The sequence below is a fragment of the Cuculus canorus genome, chromosome 2 (genome assembly GCF_017976375.1).
Source record: "Cuculus canorus isolate bCucCan1 chromosome 2, bCucCan1.pri, whole genome shotgun sequence".
Classification (NCBI taxonomy): domain Eukaryota; kingdom Metazoa; phylum Chordata; class Aves; order Cuculiformes; family Cuculidae; genus Cuculus; species Cuculus canorus.
Genome location: NC_071402.1, coordinates 151,365,896 through 151,386,459, shown reverse-complemented (window position 1 = coordinate 151,386,459; position 20,564 = coordinate 151,365,896). Strand labels below are relative to the sequence as shown.

Below are 20,564 nucleotides of genomic sequence, written 5' to 3'. Positions count from 1 at the left end.
TTAACTTACGTGGTAACTAAATCCAACTTGTACTGACAAATAGATACAGCCTTTCAATACACTTGTGTTGGGGATCATTTGGAAATACAGTAAATGATAATGGGTGTCAGTCAGCAGTGAATCAGGCCATAAAATAAAAAAAAAAATACACAGGATCAAATCTAACATCAAGCAGCAAACAACTTGCCTTACTTCATGGTTTCATCATCTCCTTTACCCAGATGCTTCTAGTGTTTGTCATGGAAGCCTTTATCAAGAAACACTGTGGTTCCCTGGAACACTCTCTATATACGTAATATATGAACATAATTTTAAAAAATCCAAACCATTAACGGGTGAGGTTTTTTCATAATTTCAGAAGGAAATTCAGGAAATTCGAAGTGTAAATAAAATGTTTGAATGTCACATCAGATTTTCCTATAGTTTCTGTGGGATTTGGGTCTAGAAAAGGTCACTGTGAATACACTGACTAAGAAGGGTCATTTCAGCTGTTTTAAGGGAGCAGATGCCCTGGTAGAATAAAGCTATCAAAAAAAAAAAGTTAAAACAACAGGGAAGCGTTCAGCTCCCATCAGGGTGTCTGACATTGACAACAACCCTTCTGCCAGCTTACCTCCCACTTTCCATCCCATCCTCCCCGAAAAGATGGCTCCCTCTTTTCCTATCAAGTTTACACTCCAAGGAAATGCATGGAAAGGGACTGACCATTGCATGGGTCTTGGTACAAGTTCCCAAACACTTCTTAAATGCTTTCAGTAGTCTTCAAGCAGAGTCAAAAACCAGAAGTCTCAGACTTGAGTAACTTCCTACAGAACTTTCAGACACTGGGGTGGCAATCAGAGAAAGTGGCCACAGTGAGCTGCAATTGCATTCAAGATGATTAAGTTTAAGCAAAGTATTCATTGCTTTTAAGTATTTATTTTGTTGAGCACTCATGGGAGCACCTTGGAGCTCATGACGATGAGATTGCTTAGGCCTACATACAACATGCAGAAATATTTTTAAGGCAGTAGGTCATAAAAGCCAAGGACAAGACATAAGACGCATCTTCTCTCTTTGGTTATCATGCCTTTTACTGATATCACAGCAGACACACTGGTTTCCCAACAAATAACCAATACTCAGCTCAGTCCTACACTTCCTTTGACTAACACCGCTGTACTCTCTGTGCTGTGCTCATTAAGAATAGTGTATTTGTCTTGGGAAAGTTCAGTGATTAAGATCCCGCTTTCTCTGAAGGATAATGGTCCATCACTGGAGTCCGAGGACCTGATGCTTTTAACCTCTAAATCAGTGATCCTTTTAACCTCTAAATCAGCACCGAACACCAGCTGCAAACGGCAACAAGATTCTACAGATCATGCAACTAATCAGGCCTACTTGTCCCATGGCTCGCAATTCATCCACACATGGACTACCTATAAGTAACTGCAAACCTAATAGCAGTCAACTAACTTTGCTGGTTCAAAAGATCAGCAGGTTTGCAGGTTTCTGTGTCCAGTCCTGAGCTCTCGGTTTCAAGAAACACAAGGGTCTCCAGAGGCAGAAAAAAGGGTGATAAGAAGCCTACATAGAACAGTTGAGGGAATTAGGGATCACGTCTTACAGAGAAGATAAAGGGAAATGTAACCTTTCAGGCATGGAAAAAGCCAATGCAAGCAGAAAGACTTGTCTTACTACGGACACTTGAGAACCAAATTAAAGATTAGAGCTTGGCAAGGGCCGTTCACATCTGATATTTAGGAAACCTTGGACAATTAAACACTGGAATATACTGCCTAGAGCCAGCACAGAAATCACGCTGCAGATAGCGCTTGCCAGGCTGGTTAAATACCAGGAGTAACGTAGGCATGTTTGATCCTCTGCTGGCGGACAGATCAGATGTCTCCAGGTCGCTGCCAGCTACGCGATTCTTGAACTTTATCAAAATCTCCCATGAAATAGGAAAGAAAGTCTGAAGCTGTTTAAGTTTCAAATAGTTTAGGCAACGTGGTGATCAGGTTCTTAATAGATAAAAATTGCCCTTCAGTCAAACTATTAAGCTATTGAAAATTACTTGCACATTACATAACCAGCATACTCTTCTATGAGCAAATCCCACTTGCCTAAAATAGGGGGATCAAATTAATTGTGCACCTGTCTTAAACAAAGGGCTGTAATGCCTCTGAATGTACAGGAATATCTCATCACATACCATATCTCACATATTTTATAAACTTGACAATATGACAAACTCAAAAACACATTAATTTGAGGGGAGGAAGGAAGAACAGAGGGGAATGTAACTATTCACAGCAGCTACTGACAGGATAATTTAGGATGCCACAGAGGATTTTTTTTCATTGCTTAAAATAAAAAGAGATTTAAAAAAAGAAGCAAAACCCCACTACAAATCACACTTTATTGAAAACAGTAAAAAAAAAATCTTCCTACAAAACACTCAGTGAAATATTTCAAACAAAGGAAAAGCACATAACCACTGCTTTTCATAAAAAAATTCAACCTGGCTAATGCGGCAAGTATTTGCATTTAATTTTGTAACACAGCAAAGTATCCACAACTAAGAACATTATAAAACATATTTCTGAATGACCTAAAATAAACCAGGAAGGGTTTGGTGGGGAGAAGGTACGTACAAAGAAAATTGTTCTGATTGCAGTAACACTAATAGCATAATCTCTCAACTATATTTTACCTTGGTCCAAGACTCAGCCATGTGAAAGGAACATCCAAGTTGCTCAAGCCTGTAGTTTAAAAAGCCTTTAGCAAAATTTGGACCAAGAGGTGATTGCTGATTGCACTGAACATCTCACAGCCTCACATACAGTTAAGACTGTGCACAATGGGTTTTTTTGTCAACTGAAATCTTAACCAGTAACACTACAGCAAATGACCTGAAAGTGCACGACAGAAGATATCCGCAGCCATTGCTATAGTGCCATCAGTAGCAACATCCATAGAAACGCTAGTTCAGAACTGAGTTTTTATGGTCACGTCACCAAAGTCCATGTGACCCTGATCCCATCTGACAAGACGGACAGCAGCATTCTGAGAATATTCTCAGTTTCCTCAATGTGAATTTTATAGACCAAAACTTCATAAAGACAAAAGTAATGTGTCTTTCCTATTTAGGTAACACAAGGTTGGGTTCCATGCACCATAAGAAAGTAGTCTAACCATATTTTTTGTGTTTGCGTGTTTCATATCTGCTTAGGCTTCAAATCAATGACCCAAATGTATCTTCTTTTTCTATGCACTTGTATTAAAGTAATAGAAGTCAGGCCAAATAAAACAAAGACACTCTGAAATCTAGCTTTAAAAATTAAAAGTGGCTCAACTTTGCTTTAGGGAGGAGAAAGTTACCTGCACAGATTTTGTAAATCTGATTTTGGCCCAGACTGGGAAAACTTATGGTTGGGTGAAAACAGAAGTCGTGCACCAGTTAGTTTTCTCTTTAGGCATTTAGACAGATCTATCATACACACGATACAGGTGCCATCATCGTGCTGCTTTTCTGGATTTCACAGGGAGAGAAGGTCCAAAACATGCTCATACACATGAAAGACAAAAGGTACAGAAAACACACAAGGAGTCCTACCTTGGCACCATGCACAGTTTGAGTTTGATCTAAACATGAGAGACCTGTGCACTATCAACAGATTGGAACAATGCATCTCTCTATCCAATCAAGTAAGGCTGCAAGGCACATCAAGAGCTGCAGTCTTACTCTATAAATCACAAAGAAGAGAACTGAAGAGTGGTTCCACAGCACATCGGGTACCCTGGTGTCATCAGCATGGGCTGTACAAGCACGTTCTTCTCTCACTGACAAGTGGGCTGGTTGCCACACACTACTGAAAGTTAACAGCACATGCATCTGCAATGACTAAACCATCTCCATTTCACTCCTAATTCCAACTTTCATGAGTTCTCAGTAATTTGTTAGAGGACACACTCTAATGACAGAATTGTTTTAATGGAATCTAGAGGTAAAAACCATATCAAGTGCAAATGAATGAATAAATATTAACATTTTCGCAACGGAAGAACACTTCTAAGTAGGGAATGCCTCTGTATCGACTATGTGGGAAAAGAAGATATTAAAATCAGCCGAAGTGCCCTGCAATTTATATCTACACAAGAACTGAATATGTGAGGAATGCAAAACAAAGCACTCTTCACACACAGAGCTTCATCCAGTGATGCCGACTATAAAAATTATGTAAAGGGATAGGTGGGGGAAGCAACAGTCACACTTGAGGTTAATATATAGCAAACATTTAGAAGCAATTTATAAGCAGCATCCCAAAGTGCTGATATAGGTACAAACAGTTGGATACCTAAAGTCTTTAAGTACTGGGATTTCCCAATTCCTGTGTTTATGTGAGGCCTTCACACAGATACAGCTTTTGAATAACTTGGATTTAGATATGTTAGGTTTTTCAACGTTTATGGGATATTTCTGACACTATCACTTTGACTGCTTTGAGTCATCTTACGTTATTTCTTAAAACATTTAATGCTATGTATATAAAACAATAATAATCTATGAGCAATAAACAAAACTGGAAAAGTTACTTAGAAAAATATGGTAATTAATATAGAACAAGCAAGCATCTTCAGGTTTTCAGGCAAGTTCACAGGCTTCTATAAATTTTAAAGTCAAGGATACTCTTGCACTGTGAAACACAAAACTGGTTTTTAGAAGAACTTCTTTTCAGTGCTAGTGAATTATTGGCATGTTTGGAGAACATAGAGTTAACTTTTGTACACCAACGATATCCATGTTCCTTCTTTCTCTTTGAAAGAAGAGTTCAAGGTGCTTCCCATTTAAGTTCCCTGCTGATATACATTCTGATAGATCATAGATTGTTTTGTTCTGTTATTTCACGTTTTGCTTCCCTCACGAAGAAGGCCCATTATTAACATCAATGCCACTAAATAAGATGGTGCATAACTTCAAAACATGAAAAAGGAAAGCAAGCCAAGATGTCAGATGTCTTCAAAAATTAGATAGATTTAGGAAAAAAAAAGTTTCATCAGCCCTGAATTTCATGAATTTGAGGATTTAAAATAAATTTTTAGAAATATAGAACTTTAAAGATTGACTATAAAAAGAATGTAAAACATACTATCTGCACAGGTGAGCTCCATGTCATTTCCCACACCCTGCCCAAAAATTATTGGGCACAGTGGGGATTCTGGAAGTCACACTTAGTGTTAATTGCCCACCAGATGTGTTCTCCTTCTCAAGATTATGACCAACATTGTCGGACTTTAATTGTTTAAACAAAACTTGCATCCTCTCTGGATGAATTCCAGAGGCACATGGTTCTATTCAGAACCATGCGGCATTCTCTAGACAGCAAGAAGCCATCCAAACACAGAACGGCCTTCACAGAAACATACAACCAGGAAATCCTGAATGACCTCTTAGTCCCAACAAAACGGAGCTGAAAGTAAAAAGCTGCAGTTCGAGAACGTGCACAGCTATCACCCAGGACCCCTGAGAATCTGTAATCCCCAAAGTAGCCAAATTCAGCATGTAGGACTGATGTCCTCGCAGCTCAAACAGAAATGGAGCATCATGACTTCTTATGACAGCGTCAGAGACTGTATGCCTGAGTTAAGGGCATTGGGCAAGGCAGAACAAGGTGGCAGAGGTTATCACCATCTGCAGCCTTCCCTTGGACACAAGAATGCTTTGGGATCCATGTCAGGACCTACTGGGTGATGGCTGTCAGCCATCCCTTGCTCTCCCCGAGTGGGACAAATTCAAAAGAAGCATTTTTGTGAAGTTCAAATGCTGTTAATGTGCCTGAAATAACATACCAGCTCACCAACAGTAAACTCAATATTCAGGAGCTCAATATTTCGGCTCCTGAAACGTATGGGCAGAGGGGGAGTTAGTTGTTTTGAGTCAGCACTAAAAGAATAACAAAAACACTAACACCAGGGAGGAAGGGATCTAATTTCTAGAAAACATTTAAAGGTTCACAGTTCACATGAATACTTTTAAACAAAACTAAGCACATTTCTTTTTAAAGAGGTTATCAAAATGACCTTCATGTATTAAGCATCCCTGTTTAAATAACTTCACTAGATTTGAAAAACTGTTACTTCAAAAATCAGACTATATGTAAATCAACAGGATTCAGTTATCTTCCTATATTTGGTATTTCACAGCTGTAGATGCTGCTTAAATCCACCAAGCATAAGGGTCAGCAAATGTACATACACCACCTCAGCCCATCACGCTTTGGGGAGGAAAAGAAAGAGAAAAGAAAATAACCTAGAACACACAAAATTCAAGGAAGGTCACATGGATGAAGAAGCCAACTGCTCTTGGTTTCTAACTTACTCCTTTCTATTTTAGATAGTAAATTCTTTCATAAAAGGGCCGTCTTGTCTTTGCCACAAAGCATGGGGCATATCACCTGAAGCAGCACACCAGCTGCTGTAGAGACCTACAGGTAAGCAGGAGAGGCACAGTGAGGTGGGAGGACTGCAGCCCCCTTTGCGCTTGTCACTCCCACTGGCATGTTCACTAGGTGCCGTTCTGGAGAAAGCGCCGCTACAGCAGCCATTTGTGCGTTTATCCTATTAACACACGCTGCATGAGCTCCTCTCTGCACAGGCTCAACTACAGCAAGAGCCAAGCCTCTGTGGTACTTGAGGTGGTACTTTGGAAATAGACAAGGAAAACAACTTGTCAAGTCCTTTAATTTCTATGACAATAAACCAGTCAACAGGGTAAAAGGTATTGGAGGAATAGGGCCAAAGATAAACATCACATTACAGACAGTAAACAAAGCTTCCTATGAATGCAAAAAAAAAAGTTACTTGTACAGTAACCAATACTACTACTTTTTAGCTTAAAGTGATATAAGTATGTGTGCTTTACACTTAGAAATCCCACAACAGTCCTGCCACTGCATTTAATATTGTGCTACCAACACAGAAAACAGCTAACTTAAAACATGTAGTTTACATTTATTTTTTGGTCTTGTGTGGTATCTAGTTGAAGATGGAATTGTTTATGTGCTTTTTGCCTCCTAAGAAGTGAGGCAGATGTTAATGTTACTAAGATCAGCTGTATATACCTTGAAGGTATAGACCACCTGACTCTACATGAGTCAAAATACTAGGAATGTATCGTCAATATCCATTAATGAATTACCAGTTGCTTGTATTTAAGTGACTACATGCTTCTGTGAAAAGTACATAGTGACCTGTATCTTACACACAGTATATTTGACAATAGCATTTTATCTGTAAAGAAGTTTTGCACAAGCATGTAATTTTCAAGGCCAAAGGCTATTTTAATGTAGACAGTGTCACCATATAAACAGCTGATTTTAAAACAAAACACTGTCAGGAGTTGCACAGGGTAGTTCTGAGTTTCTTGCCCACCCTGGAAACCACACAGCTTCTTAGCCATCCTTCATACTTCAGTGGAACACCTTCACTGATGTAGACTTAACACGTACATCTCTCTGCAGAATCCAGCAGAAGGGATGGAAACAGGCAAGGCTACAACACTTGTTTTGAAGGAGAGTTCTGAAGTCTTGCCTGAAACTTGTGTGTGTATCAGCAGTAACTATCTCTGCTCAATTTACATAACTGCCCAACTCACTTTCAGAAACCAAATACAAATTATAATCCCATCTTCTGTCTTCTCAGGTCAACCTAATGCCAGGACAACCATCTCTCCAAAAGCATGAGGAGCAAGACCTATGCTGGTTCACACTCCCTAGATTTACTCCTTAATTTCACTTCTTCGCTTTCTCAGAGTATATTTAAATAACTGTTTTACTGTTGTAATACGAATATTTTAAGAAAGCTAACCAGCCTCACATATCACAATTCACCAGCCCTACTAAGAGATGAGGACAATTTTGGTCACACAATCACTTGTACCGACAAGTGGATGCACTGCAGTTATTTTTAACTATAATGCTAATACATAAAAAGCTACAAGCTCTGAGAATACCTGAATGATGCTCCTAATAATAAATCTCTCAATATTTTAAATGTAAACACATTTTAAACCAACTTTTAATTACAGCTCCCTGTTCTTCGTTGCAGAACTTGCACTCGGATAAAGATTTCTCACTAAAATGTCAGCATTAAACTCAAACAACAGAAAAGATGCTTGTAAATCTTAGTGAAATCAAGCAATTTTACTTTGTCTTCCAAGACTCAGTACAACACATCAATAGTTTCATAAGCCTTGAATTTATACTAATCACAAAAAAGCAGCTCTCTAGCATCATATTCACTACAGCAGTATTTACATTATGTCCCAGTTCAAGTCAGAAAAGGCAGCCTGCAAAAAACCCCTTGAGAAGTCCTCATGTATGTCGGAGCTTGGTTTCTGAAGCACTCCGGGGAACAAAAGAAAGCTCGCAATCACACACACAGCAATAAGGTCTACGACAGCCCAGGGCAGTCATCTCAAGAGAACAGCCAAAGAGTTTCTGACACAAGGTTTATCTGATTTCGGAACCCCACTGGAGAGGTAGTTGTCACCACCTGATCACGTATAAGACCTCAAACTACAGACAGATTTTTTTGTTTTACAGAAACAAGAAATAAACAGGGATGTTATCACACTTGCTACATAGTGGGCACACACTGAAGGTGTTCCCATTCCAATCTGTTTGAAGATCACTTGTGTCAGAGCAGGACCAAAGGGCAACCAGGCTTTGAATACTTAGTTGGGTTTTGGTTGGCGTTTTCTTTACTATAAACTGCTTATAGGATTCCTAAGGCTGAAGTAATGCTAAGAAAAGTGACATTACCACTCACTGATACCATCCTGAATCTACGGCCTCTGAGAAGTTAAACTGTAACACTGCAGAAATTCATACTATCAAGATTGAACACACAGGTTTTACTTACCAAGCCACCTATGTCACCTCTATAAGCTTAGAACTTAATTTACAATATCTACGCATACAGGCCTACATACATGTTCATGTGTACATTAAAAAACAGGCTAGTGAAAGATACTAGTTTATGCCACTGAACAGAAGTCCTGGTAGCTATAGTATAAATTCAGAGAAATAATTTACTTCAAACTAAAGACTGTAAAAAACCTGCAATTGCAGCCTCCTAGGCCTGTGCTACTTGCATTGATAACAAGTACTGCTTATACACAGTAGTTCATAAAGAATTTTACAGGGATGTACTTGGTAGGGTAAGTGACCTCCACGGCAGAATAGCTTACAGAACTGTAAGAGCTGTGACGGGGGTCTACACAGCTTTTTACAAAGCATACTAGGCTCAGATTTAACGCTGAAGTTAATCTTCATCTTGTACTTCATTCTATTTGATAAGACATTTTCTGACTACCAGTAAAGCAACATGGCATTTATAGCTAACAACCGAAAGCTGAAAACGCTGGCGTTCCAAGAAAGCTTTGTGACATTAGACTACAAACAGCCTATTGCATCCAGCATGAAAGGAACTGAGATTTCTACCAGTTACTTTCATTTTTAACACGTTCTTAGTGGAATTACCTACTGTCAAGGATACCTACTCCAAGTAGTTTGCATTTCCAGCAAGGGTCATGTTGGGCTTCAAGTGTATTTTTTTTTAACCAAGTCCCAGAGTTATTCTTTATAGCTGTGTCTGTATAACACAGGAGGTACTATGCATTCAAATGGTAGCAAGTTAAATCTAAAGATGCGAGACTGTCAACAAATAAAAAGGAATGCATTATTCTCTTCAGCTTCCAGTCTTCAAGGCACCTCCTGCATTAACTTCCTAGGAAATAAACAAGCAGACCAAAAGTTCACTGGAAAGAGAAGACTGATATACCTAACTTCCTCAGAAGCACACAGCATGTGGAATAAAAATGAGACAAGGCTGGACCCAAATTATCAACAAATACAATCAATGTAAAAATGCTGATGAGATGACAGGAATGCCATGAGGTTGATGTTTTCAGCTCTGTTGACTGCAGATGACTGTTAATCACAGTGTTTTCTGATGCCCATTTGCAGCCGGCTTTGCCTCTGATTCTCTTGGATTGTTTGACAGATGAAGTTTATCTAATCCTGTAAAACATTACACAGTAAGGAAAAACTGATATTCTCTATGTTTAATGCATGCAAGTATTCAAAACAATACATACAAACCAAATCCTACTTTTTGATTAAGGACCTCACATTTGCAGAAGCCCAGAACTGACATTTCAGCTCTGGTAAGAATTAATCCTGGAAAATTCCCTCAAGTGTGTTAAGTGAAAAAAGTCCATTGCAATGGACAAACATGGAAGCCTAACTCCACGTTGTTTAAATCAGACTTCGATGTTATGAATTGACAGAGACATGCAATCCTTCGCTCTGTCAACCTACAAAGACCAAAACAATTAACAATAAACAACAAAAAAATATTTCCTTTAAACTATAGCATCTTTCTGAAAAGCATCCATTGCTGATCTTAAGATAATGTGATCATCACCTGTCTAAGCTGTTTATGTGTCTAAAAATATTTTTAGGCCTACGTCAATACTGATTTGTTTATCTCCATTTCCAGCCATTTCACAGAATCACTATTGCACGGGTCTCTACTGTAAGTGCTAATTAAAGTCTCTCACACTGCCCCATGCCAGTAGTGAAACTATTCTTTTTTCAGAAAGAGGTGAAGAAAGATGATAAGTTTAACCATACTTCATTCACAAGGGGCATAATTTCAGTCATTCCTTGCTTTCTCTAAAATTAAGGATCAAAAATGGAAAGAGCTTCTTACCCATTTAGTGCAGACTATTTTGAATTTTTTAATAAAGCACCATAACACACTGAGTTAAATTTCTTGCATCACTGGAATTCCAAAACTGACTGCACTACTAAATAAGAAAAATCTACTCAATATTGTATTATCCATAAGTCCTAATATTACAGTAATTCTTTTGCTCACAGGCCTAAAGCAAGAATTTACCTTTCACTAATTAGCTTTGATGCTCCACCAACCTCTAGTCCTCAGTGTCATAGTTTTCAGCACGGGGGAGAAGTGAGCACACAAATTTTGGTGCTCATTCTTTGAATTCAATGTGCCAGTTTTTAAACAGACACTATTTATTATGCATAGTGTTGAAAGCAAACCCAGATTGTGTCAGGAACTCTTGAGAATTTATAACTCCCTGCTCACGTCGAATGCAAACCTTTTACCAATTACTTTGGTTCTCCATTTTGAATCACAGTATTTACACAAAATCCCATGGAATGCAACAGCAAGAGGGCAAAATCAATCCCTAAAAAAATCCATTAGAATGGTGCCATTCAGTGACCGTTATCCTACTACACTTGCATTTTTATTTGTTAATCTACTTTCAACATATATCATATATTTTATTAAATACTATTTTTAATACAGTAAAGTGCCATGAATTATCTTTTACATCATTTGCTTTAAGACAAACTTCCAAGTTTCAGCAGACCTGTTGCTATAAGCCCACGCTGACTGATGTTAATTTATTTCCTTCAGAACTCTGCAACAGCCATTACATTATACGAAGTAATCCCTTTACAGTCAAAACAGTTGCACAAAAAAAACCCCAGCATTATACAAGTCAATTGAAAGACTAATCAAGGTCTTCTCAAAAAACAGCCTTGAATAAAAGCTGGGGGGTAATGTCAAACACATCATACTCATACCATGTATCTGTCTCAATCAACAATGGAGCTTCTCTGAAAGTATCTGCAGCATAAAAATCAATGGACAGATTTACAACCCCCCTGACCCTCTAATCTGTTTCCCCGGAGCTTCAAAACTCAACATGAAAAAAAAAAACCACAAAACACAGAATGGCCTATTTTAATCCCACATTACTGGACATTTTTTATTTCCCTATTTAGTAGGTTTGATTTTAACTCAATCGCCACCAGCAGAGGTGCGCACTAGGAAGTGCTCAGATTTTGTTTACCAGGGTCTCAACTCTAGAAAGCAGTAATTGTTGAAAACTAACGTAAGTATCTTTTAGGTACTACAAAGAGAATCCACAGTTATAAACACTGGAGCTTCACCACTAGGCCTCTCAATTTAAGCAAACACTACTCTAGAGGTCTAAAGTGTTAGGAGTTTCATTAATTAATAAAGGTAACATGTAGTAACAGCACAACTGCTAAATACATACATTTTATCCTCTTAGTATCAAATATGTTTCAAGCCTTTCTTCTATAGTCAAGAAACATGAATCCACACTTTGACCAAAATTTTGATTATAATACAGCTTTTACTCAGCCAGTAACTAAAATTCTATATATTCTGTGAAAAGATTTTCTGAACATGTAGTGCTCAAAAAAAAAAAAAAATCACAACAGGTAAGACTTCCACTGAACTACTTCTAGGGAATTAATAAGTTGCTTTAAACAAAAAAGAAATAAGCCAACCCACATACAAGCTCAGGTTTTCTTTTGGCAAAATTTCTCAGCAGCAATGAGACTGTCTCTGCGCTCTCAAAAGGCTGAAAATCTAACTACAGAACAATACATCTGAGAACACCAACATTGTATCTTACCTGTCAACACTCAAAAAAAAAAAAAAAAAAAAGACAAAGCTATGCATTCTCTCCTTAACTTCTAGAACCCCCACAAAAAAGAAGTTATAACAGAAGAAAGGAAATGTTCAAGTACAAACTAAATTTCCAGTGCTATATTACCTAATGCCTTCAGGAGTTCTTCTCGCACAGCAGAAGTGAACTTTCTGACCAGACATAATGTTGTCATGATAGCAAAGAGCAAGTTGTAAGATAATACAATATAGAAGTTTCCCAGCCAGTTAAACCTTCCAAAGTCTCCAAGTAGATCAAATCTGGTGATTCCTGTTAAAATTGCATTAAAAATTTGCATCAAAATCTTGATTATATTTTTAAGAAACACAAAATTTTAATTGTATTGCTTTTTACATATGGAAGCAAAATTCTTTCAGACAACACACTAAGACACATGGCTAAACACAGAATCTTCTGACTGTTCTCAAGGTCATTTTTCCCTTCATTAACCACTATAAAATGGTAGGACACAATTATCAGTCAAAATGTTTAAGTTCCCTCGTAAAATGCTTGAATAATGCAAGTTGAAGTAAATTTTCTATCCTAGATAAGAACTCTGCTTTAATAATTTCAATAAACATAACTAGGAAAAAATAGTACCAGTACGACAACTGCTTGAAATCTCAGTTTCTATGAAATCCTGTCTACTTTAGGAAAGGATAAAATGCACCATGGGCTTTCTTATTAAAATACTGGTAGCAAAAAGCCTTTTCACGAGAATCACATCTTACAGCCAGCAATAAGCCTTTTTAAGTGTTTTTTCCAGAACTACTGCTTTTGGAATCAAAGTTGAAAGACACATTTCCAATTACAGTTTTTCTCCTAAATGTACCCACCATTACAGCCAGAGCAGCTGCACAGAAGGAAAAGAGTTTGGCTCAAAGACAGCGCTGACAGTCCATCTTCACAGCAGACCTCATAATCCTGACACCTGGTCTTTGTGCTGATCAAAGGCTACTCAATCACTTAAAGGTGAGTGAGCAAAATCCTTCCAAAATGTGGAAGCGTCTACAAGCAACAGGGTACATCCCAGAAAGCAGGAAAGGAAGAATGATAGGTTGTTCCTTTGCCAGGTCTACATCAAGCACTGCACTGAATAAAGGGCAGAATATTGAGATGATACCCAGCTCACAGTTGTCTAGGACTCATGAGTCATTAATATTGAAAAAAAAATCTTTAGGCACAGCTGATGTCAGAGTGAAGCTCCCACAGCTGAGAACAACACAACATGAAGGAAGAAAGCTTGTCCCAGAATGAAAGTGACAGCAGAAAACCAGGTAATCGGAGAATAGCCCTGGCTCTGAAGCTCTTGGAAGCGAGTTTTCTATCATCTTATTTCAAAAGGGTGGGGGGGCTTTTAAGAAAGATGACTTCAACAGTGACAATAACTGAAGACAGACAGAATTAAGGATCTGTCACCTTCATTTCAAAGGTGAACCTGGCACTTACCTATCTCATTGTACCTTACAGACAGCTATAACCACGTTAAAAGGTATGTACACTTCTTGTACTCAGCATCAGTCAATTAAATAAAAACAGAGGAAATCAAATTTAGTATCTAAGAAAAGCATGAAATTGAAAAGTTTCAAAGGATAAAGTAAAAAAAAAAAAAACGAGAGAAGGAAGCTGATGAAAATAGCAAGAGAGACAGGCAAAAATATCAAAAAAGCACAGACAGTCTGAGGACAAGAAGAAGCTGGCTGACTGAATCAGTTGGTGAACAGATGAAGGATAATAAACAGGGAATTGCTTTCACACTCGAAGCCAAACAGACAGTGGCCTTAAGAATATTTTCAAAGAAGCAGAGAGTGGTTTAGTCAGACTGCAGAGCTACAAGGAAATTGAAAGTTGGGGTTGAACGCATAGGCTTCCAGACATTTAATGGAAAAGAAACAAAAAGGGTAGAACACTGGGTAAAGAGTTGTTTGGAAAAGCAAAGATACTCCTTTACCCAAAGGGGTTCCATAGCTAGCAATGGAGTAGGCATTCACTCTGACATCAGACAAACAAAAATGAAACCTGGCATTTCTGTTAGAGCAGGTAGGAAAAAATATTGTCCACAAGTCACATTCATTTTCCTCGTACAATTAAAAAAAGTCTCAGTATCATTTTGTAAGCTTGTGGAAGAAAAGCATTAAACAGCTCTTGCTGACTTTCCAATGGTATTATCTACTCAGCCCACAGAAAAAAGATCTAAATACTGCTATTTGAAAGAATCCTCAGTTATCTGAGCAGTATGTGAACCACATCTCTAGTGGGCACAACTACACATCCAATAAAGCTGGTAACAATTTAGCAAATAAAATATTAAAGAATTGTTCAGGTAAAAAAGAAGGAACAGTATATTTCTAGACTGTATATACAAAAAAAGCTTTAAATCACCATTAAATTAACCATAATAAAGAGCACAATTTTAGGAACACTTTTGTATATCAGAAAATTCAATTTCATTTGCAATTCCTTGTTTCTCTACTGCTGGCTATTAAGTACTCTGTTCCCAATATATTTCACAGTGTTAGCAATGTGATGCTGGTGGAAAACTTTTTTCAAGGACTACCAAAAGGTTGAGAAGGTCTGGAAAAGATGAGTTAACTTATTTTACCAATAACTTCCCTTGAGTTCTAAAAGAATGACCAATTAGAGACATCCACCACCTACACATTTAATGAGAATGCTAAGAAACACATAAAAAACTTCTCATATTTCTATTTTTAAAACTTGAAAGAGGTGAGTCCACGTATTAGATAGCTTCTGCTTCTTTACCTTTCCCATAACGATGAAGTCTAGTCTCTTCTGTACAGTCTAGAAACTCGCTTTTTTTAATAGGGTGAAAAGTCTATGAATCTGCTTAACATATTTATTTCTTTTCATCTATTCAGTGCCAAAGGGCGGTAGCATGTAGTGCAACACATGTTGATATTTTTGCAAAGCACCACATGACTCACTGTACTCTAATACAGTCCATTAATCCTGTTTGGACAGCTGTGACTGTGCATTTGTTAGCTCTGTGTTAATTGTTCCATCTTTTTTCTTCTTTTATCTATCTCTATGGCAAACTATTCAGGAATTTCATTTGTTAGTCTTTTTTTTTTTTTAAGAGAGTTTTACCATTAATCTGTTTCCTATGAGACAACAATGCACCCAGCATGTATATTTACCTCCACAGAATCCATTTATTTTCAACTGTTAATCTCATAGATGATTAACAATGACTTTTTTTTTTTAAACAAATTATGAATGCAGTAATTTAGTGGTCACAACATTTACCTTAAAATTCTATTCTAAAACACTAATTTTTCAACAGAACGTCTTGCACAAAGTGCTAGAATTGACTTCTTTGATCTTTATCGTACTCACTATATTTTAAAACTGTACTACTTGAAATATTCAAATTATTCTTTTGCATTTCTGTGAAGTTTTAGTACAGATTCTCAAAGTGTAAGTTCTAGAATGTGTATTTTAAAATTCAACCCTCCAAAATGTGTTATAGGGTTTTCACTGTTTGTGACAGAAATGATCAAGTAAATCTAATATCTCATTATCTGTAGATACACATAACATGAAAGTACACGCTATAGTTTAATGGAAAATTATTCTTGATTTGACAGCATTCTGGTTGAAAAGAAAATCAACTACAGAACTATTGCATACACATTAGTGGTCTGTGGGCCTGAGTTGAAATGCCTAAGATTGTACTCAAGATTCATACAGCCGAAGGTGAAGATTTTTGGTTTGTTCCATTTAATGTTCCCAATGAAATTCACATTAGGTGCAACTATCCTGCATGCTTAAACATGTAACAGCCCTGCAATCTAACTTCAAGAATTTAAACTGAAGATTACCTAATTAAACAAAGTGGAAAAACAAAACATTTTGTCCTTCCAACTGGTCAAAATAGTATTTTCACTTCAAATGCTGCTGCCAGCTCTTAACAATAAAATCGGAACTTCTTCAGTTCTACTATGCCGGCTTCTGAATTCATATATTTGAAAACTGAAGTAACAAAGAACGCAAGCAGATTATTTTAGGAAAAATGAAAGTATCCTGGTATCATTGCTCCTAAGAAAACCTTAAAGAGTCAAACTATTTTGTAACCAAAAATTTTTCACCTGAAACACCCAAATGTATTTTTTCACAAAAACTGAGCCCTGTCATTTCACAGTGAACATGAAACTATTTTATACTGCCCTGGAGCAAGCAATCTCCATATCTAAACTTATCTCCCCTTTTTATGTAACATAAAATTTGACCTTTTTACAAATATATATTCACTAGAAAATGCTAAGCATCTTTTTTAAAAAGTTACATTCTGCAGTTCATGTATATGGAATGTATGTTCAGCAGCTCATATTGGTGGGGAAAAGATGGCCACATATATATGCTACTTCTACTGAAAGAAATGGCAAATTAAATACAGAATAGGGAAGGTTCAGCTACAGGCTGGGTTGTTTTTCTTTTTAATCAATTAAATACGTTTTATTACAATGTTTTATACTTCCATTTCACTTACCCAGTGTCCTTGACATAACCGGCAGAGCAGAGCTCAGCACCAAGATTGAGACACAGTTTCCAATGATCTGTTTGAAAACAAAAAACATCATTGAAATTATACATCAGTATGATGAAGGGAAAAAAAAAAAGAAAAATAAAAGGCGAAACAGTGGTCAAGATGAAAAAGAATTCCTGAAAGTTACATTTTTCCAAAATGAACCTAAAGGAACTTAGAATATTTACTTCTGTCACACTTCTCCATATGCTGTGTCACAAGATGAAAATGATCCAAGAGAAGTTTTAAAAGCAAATGATTTTTTAATCAGTGTTACATATACTTAGATTCAAACAACTTCAAGACTGGCATCTTGCAAATCACCAACTATTTACATAATTCCTGCAAACTTCTTATAAAAGAATGGTTCCATGGCTTTAGAACAGATGACTATATCAGCTTAAGCTTTGTATGTAAGTGCTTCCAGGATTAGCATTATTTAAAAAAAATTACAACAAAGAGCTTCTTTTCAACTGAATGTCTGTTAACTACTTTAAATAATAAGAAAAAATTCACAGCTGTTAAATTTTACTCTAGTTTTTGTGAAGCTTTTATAGAGAGTAATTGAAACTTTCTCTCACAAGAGATCACTTTCTTCAGCTCTGATTCTATCAGAATTCAAAAGAAAAAAGGACAGAAAACTTAGAAACAGGTAGTGCATTCACTATTTATTTCTATGCTATTCCTGGTGTACTGTAAACAAACAACAGAAAGCATTAAAAACATACAAATTCCTACTATCTACCATTCTATGTGTTTACCTACTTTCTCACTTCTAACAATTTATTGTAAAAGTGTCTTTGTACATCACTTTTTTAAAAGAACAAAACAACAAAAAAACACATTGAAAAAAATAATTAAATTCAACATCCGTTCCTTGGTTACTGAACACCTCCCTTTGTCAGCTGTAAGAATATTTTGCCCAAAGCCTAAGCATGTTCTTCCACATTAGGTAACAGTATTTGTTATTCTGAAGCCAATAAATTGTAGAAAGTCAAATTAGCCTCAGACTGCAGAATGTTGCTGAACAGACCTCCTCAGTCTTAGTTTAATTATTCAAATTTCAGTCTTAGTTTAATTATTCAAATTTGAATTACTTTGTCTGTATTACTTCTAGCAACCAAGTTCTTCAGATTTCAAACAAGCTCCCTGAAGTACAGTTAGCACAATCAAAGTTACTCATTAGCAATACGTTTCCTTTGAAAAAAGTTCTTTCACTAGCTTTTCTATAGCTAGTTAACAAGCTCTGCTATTCCCAGCTTTTTACAAGTGAATGGATGCCATCCAAACTAAACAGAGCACATCCTTTTTCCCACTCATTCAGCATTTTGAAAATCTTCCAGTTTGTGTTTACCAAGCTTACAAACAAATACTGATCACTGCAAATGAGCCATTCAGGACAATTACTAAGAGTCAGTTTGTCCTGGGTGGCAAGAAAGAGAGGAGGGGGCCATCCCAATCACAGACTTTACTTTACCTTTGTCATAGTCGTGTCATCCTTCCTGGGAGTGAAATTTTCAAAAAAACGAAGACTGTAGAAGCCGACGACAGAGGATACCATAAGATAGCTGTGAGAATCAAGGAAAAAGGAACCTCCAAGGAATGCAAGCTTCACTCAAGTTCTCAGCAGTCTCCTAAAAGTCTTAAGAACCAAAGGAAAAAAAAACAAAAACACTTCGAGTGCTTGAGAAGGACTGACCTATCTCTTTCTTCTTTCCAGGCAAGTGTCTTAGTAAATTACCAGTGTCCCAGAAAAATGGACAGAATAGTTGTTAACAGACAGAATTCTTAAAGAAAGGATACAAAATCAAAATGATTTCAAGTGCTGCTCCCACAAAACCAAAGGTGGATAGGGAGGCATTTCCTATTCCTGGCTCCTACAAGGAGAAAAATACTTCACATCATTGAATAAGATACAAACAACTGTTCATAAAGCTAACTTCTGCCAGGACTAAAAAAACTAACATCTTGCATGAAATACAGCCTTTTCTCAACTCAGTATTTAAGGATCCTTCCGATGTTCTGATCTGCAAAGCCCTCATCCTATCTAATTGCAGCAGCAAGCTTTCAAGCTTTAGCGAAATGCGTTATTACTAAGACAGAAGGTATAACGATTCACATTTCATGCACATTTCAGCCACCTACCCACCACACTGCATTTTATACGTACTCCATTACTTTGGAAAATAAATAAGAAGTCTCAAAAGAAGACACTTCAGTTATTTGCAATACCACAGGCACAGCAGCCATCACCACTGAACAACGTTTACAGCTCTACAAGGTTAGATACAGCTATACACCACAGAAAGCAATACCAAGTTAATAAAACACTCCTCATGACTAAAGACACCACTACTCAATCTGCTGTTAACTTTCTTGAAGTACTTGTACCACAAAACAGGAAAAAATATCATGTTTTGTAAGAGGAACTCAAACACAAGACAGGCTCTTCATAGTGTTTTTTAACATAGCTTCTTCAATTGAACAATTCTAGATTGTATAAAAATAGGAGGTATGAGTAAAATGCAAACTCTAGATTACTTAATCGCTGTATCTTCATAAAGGCTCTGGACTAGTTTTGTTGAGTACTTGCTATAAAATTACATGTAATAAATGTTCACGTGCACAAGACCAAAACCTAGAAGGCTTAAGGCTCAGTAGTTTCAATGTTACTAAAGCAGTTCTCTTTCGTAAAGTTCTGTAAAGCAGTTCTTTTGTAAGGGCTCCAAAGCATTACTAAAGTTATTAAAAATCGTAAGACAAGTTTACTTTACCCCTGATCCCTTTGGCATTGCAGTCTCATCAACCAACAGGTAAAGAATGTTGAGAGCAACTAAGAGGACTGAGATGGACTAAAAAGAAGTAGAAACAGTCTTGTTATTTTAAAATATTCCATGTTTTTAAGATATACACATGTACCCTCACCAGATTTCATGTTAAGTTCTTTTAAAATGGTCAAGAAAAGAAAAGTTTGTTGCTTAAAGATGCATCACTCAAGAATTTTAAAACTATTCCCCCAAATGACTGCAGAATTCTTCACACTTTTTTTTTTTGAGAAAAAAGAAAAAAGAACAAAAATTCTTACCGTCTCAATCAGTAGCAATATCATAACAGCTGGATAGACTAAATTCCTTTCCCAAGCAGAAGCTTTCTTCCTCCGTTCTGTTCAAAGAAGAAAAAGAGGCTTAGTACCATAGAACACCTTGGAATAAAATAAGTAAAAAGTATTCCAATATCTAAACGCTCTTGTTATAACTATAGACAACAAAAGTAATTTTATCATGAACTGACATCAACCAGTTCGTAAAATATCCACCCTGAAGAGCTGTACAAAAACATCAAGCCTCTTCAGCAAAGGCTGGGGAGACAATAAGGAAGCATATTTTTATTTCTTGCTTAGAAGAATATTTCACCATCAAATTTTTTTCCCTGGCATACAGCGGTACAGTAAACTTTAAA

The 20,564-nt window shown here is 36.8% G+C and overlaps 1 protein-coding gene across 3 annotated transcripts in view; it reads right to left on the bottom strand.

Moving 5' to 3' along the window:
• Positions 1-2,387: 2,387 nt before the first annotated feature.
• The window catches only part of LMBR1 (limb development membrane protein 1), a 78,983-nt gene continuing 60,806 nt past the window's right edge, over positions 2,388-20,564 (bottom strand). For all 3 annotated transcript variants that reach the window (XM_054058240.1, XM_054058239.1, XM_054058241.1), the window contains 7 exons: positions 20,191-20,267; positions 19,880-19,957; positions 18,909-18,982; positions 18,583-18,673; positions 17,070-17,136; positions 12,668-12,829; positions 2,388-10,064 (listed from right to left, as the gene is read on the bottom strand). In XM_054058240.1, coding sequence (XP_053914215.1) covers positions 9,982-10,064; positions 12,668-12,829; positions 17,070-17,136; positions 18,583-18,673; positions 18,909-18,982; positions 19,880-19,957; positions 20,191-20,267 — 632 coding nt within the window. In that variant the 3' untranslated portion in view covers positions 2,388-9,981. The remainder of the gene's footprint in view (positions 10,065-12,667; positions 12,830-17,069; positions 17,137-18,582; positions 18,674-18,908; positions 18,983-19,879; positions 19,958-20,190; positions 20,268-20,564) is intronic.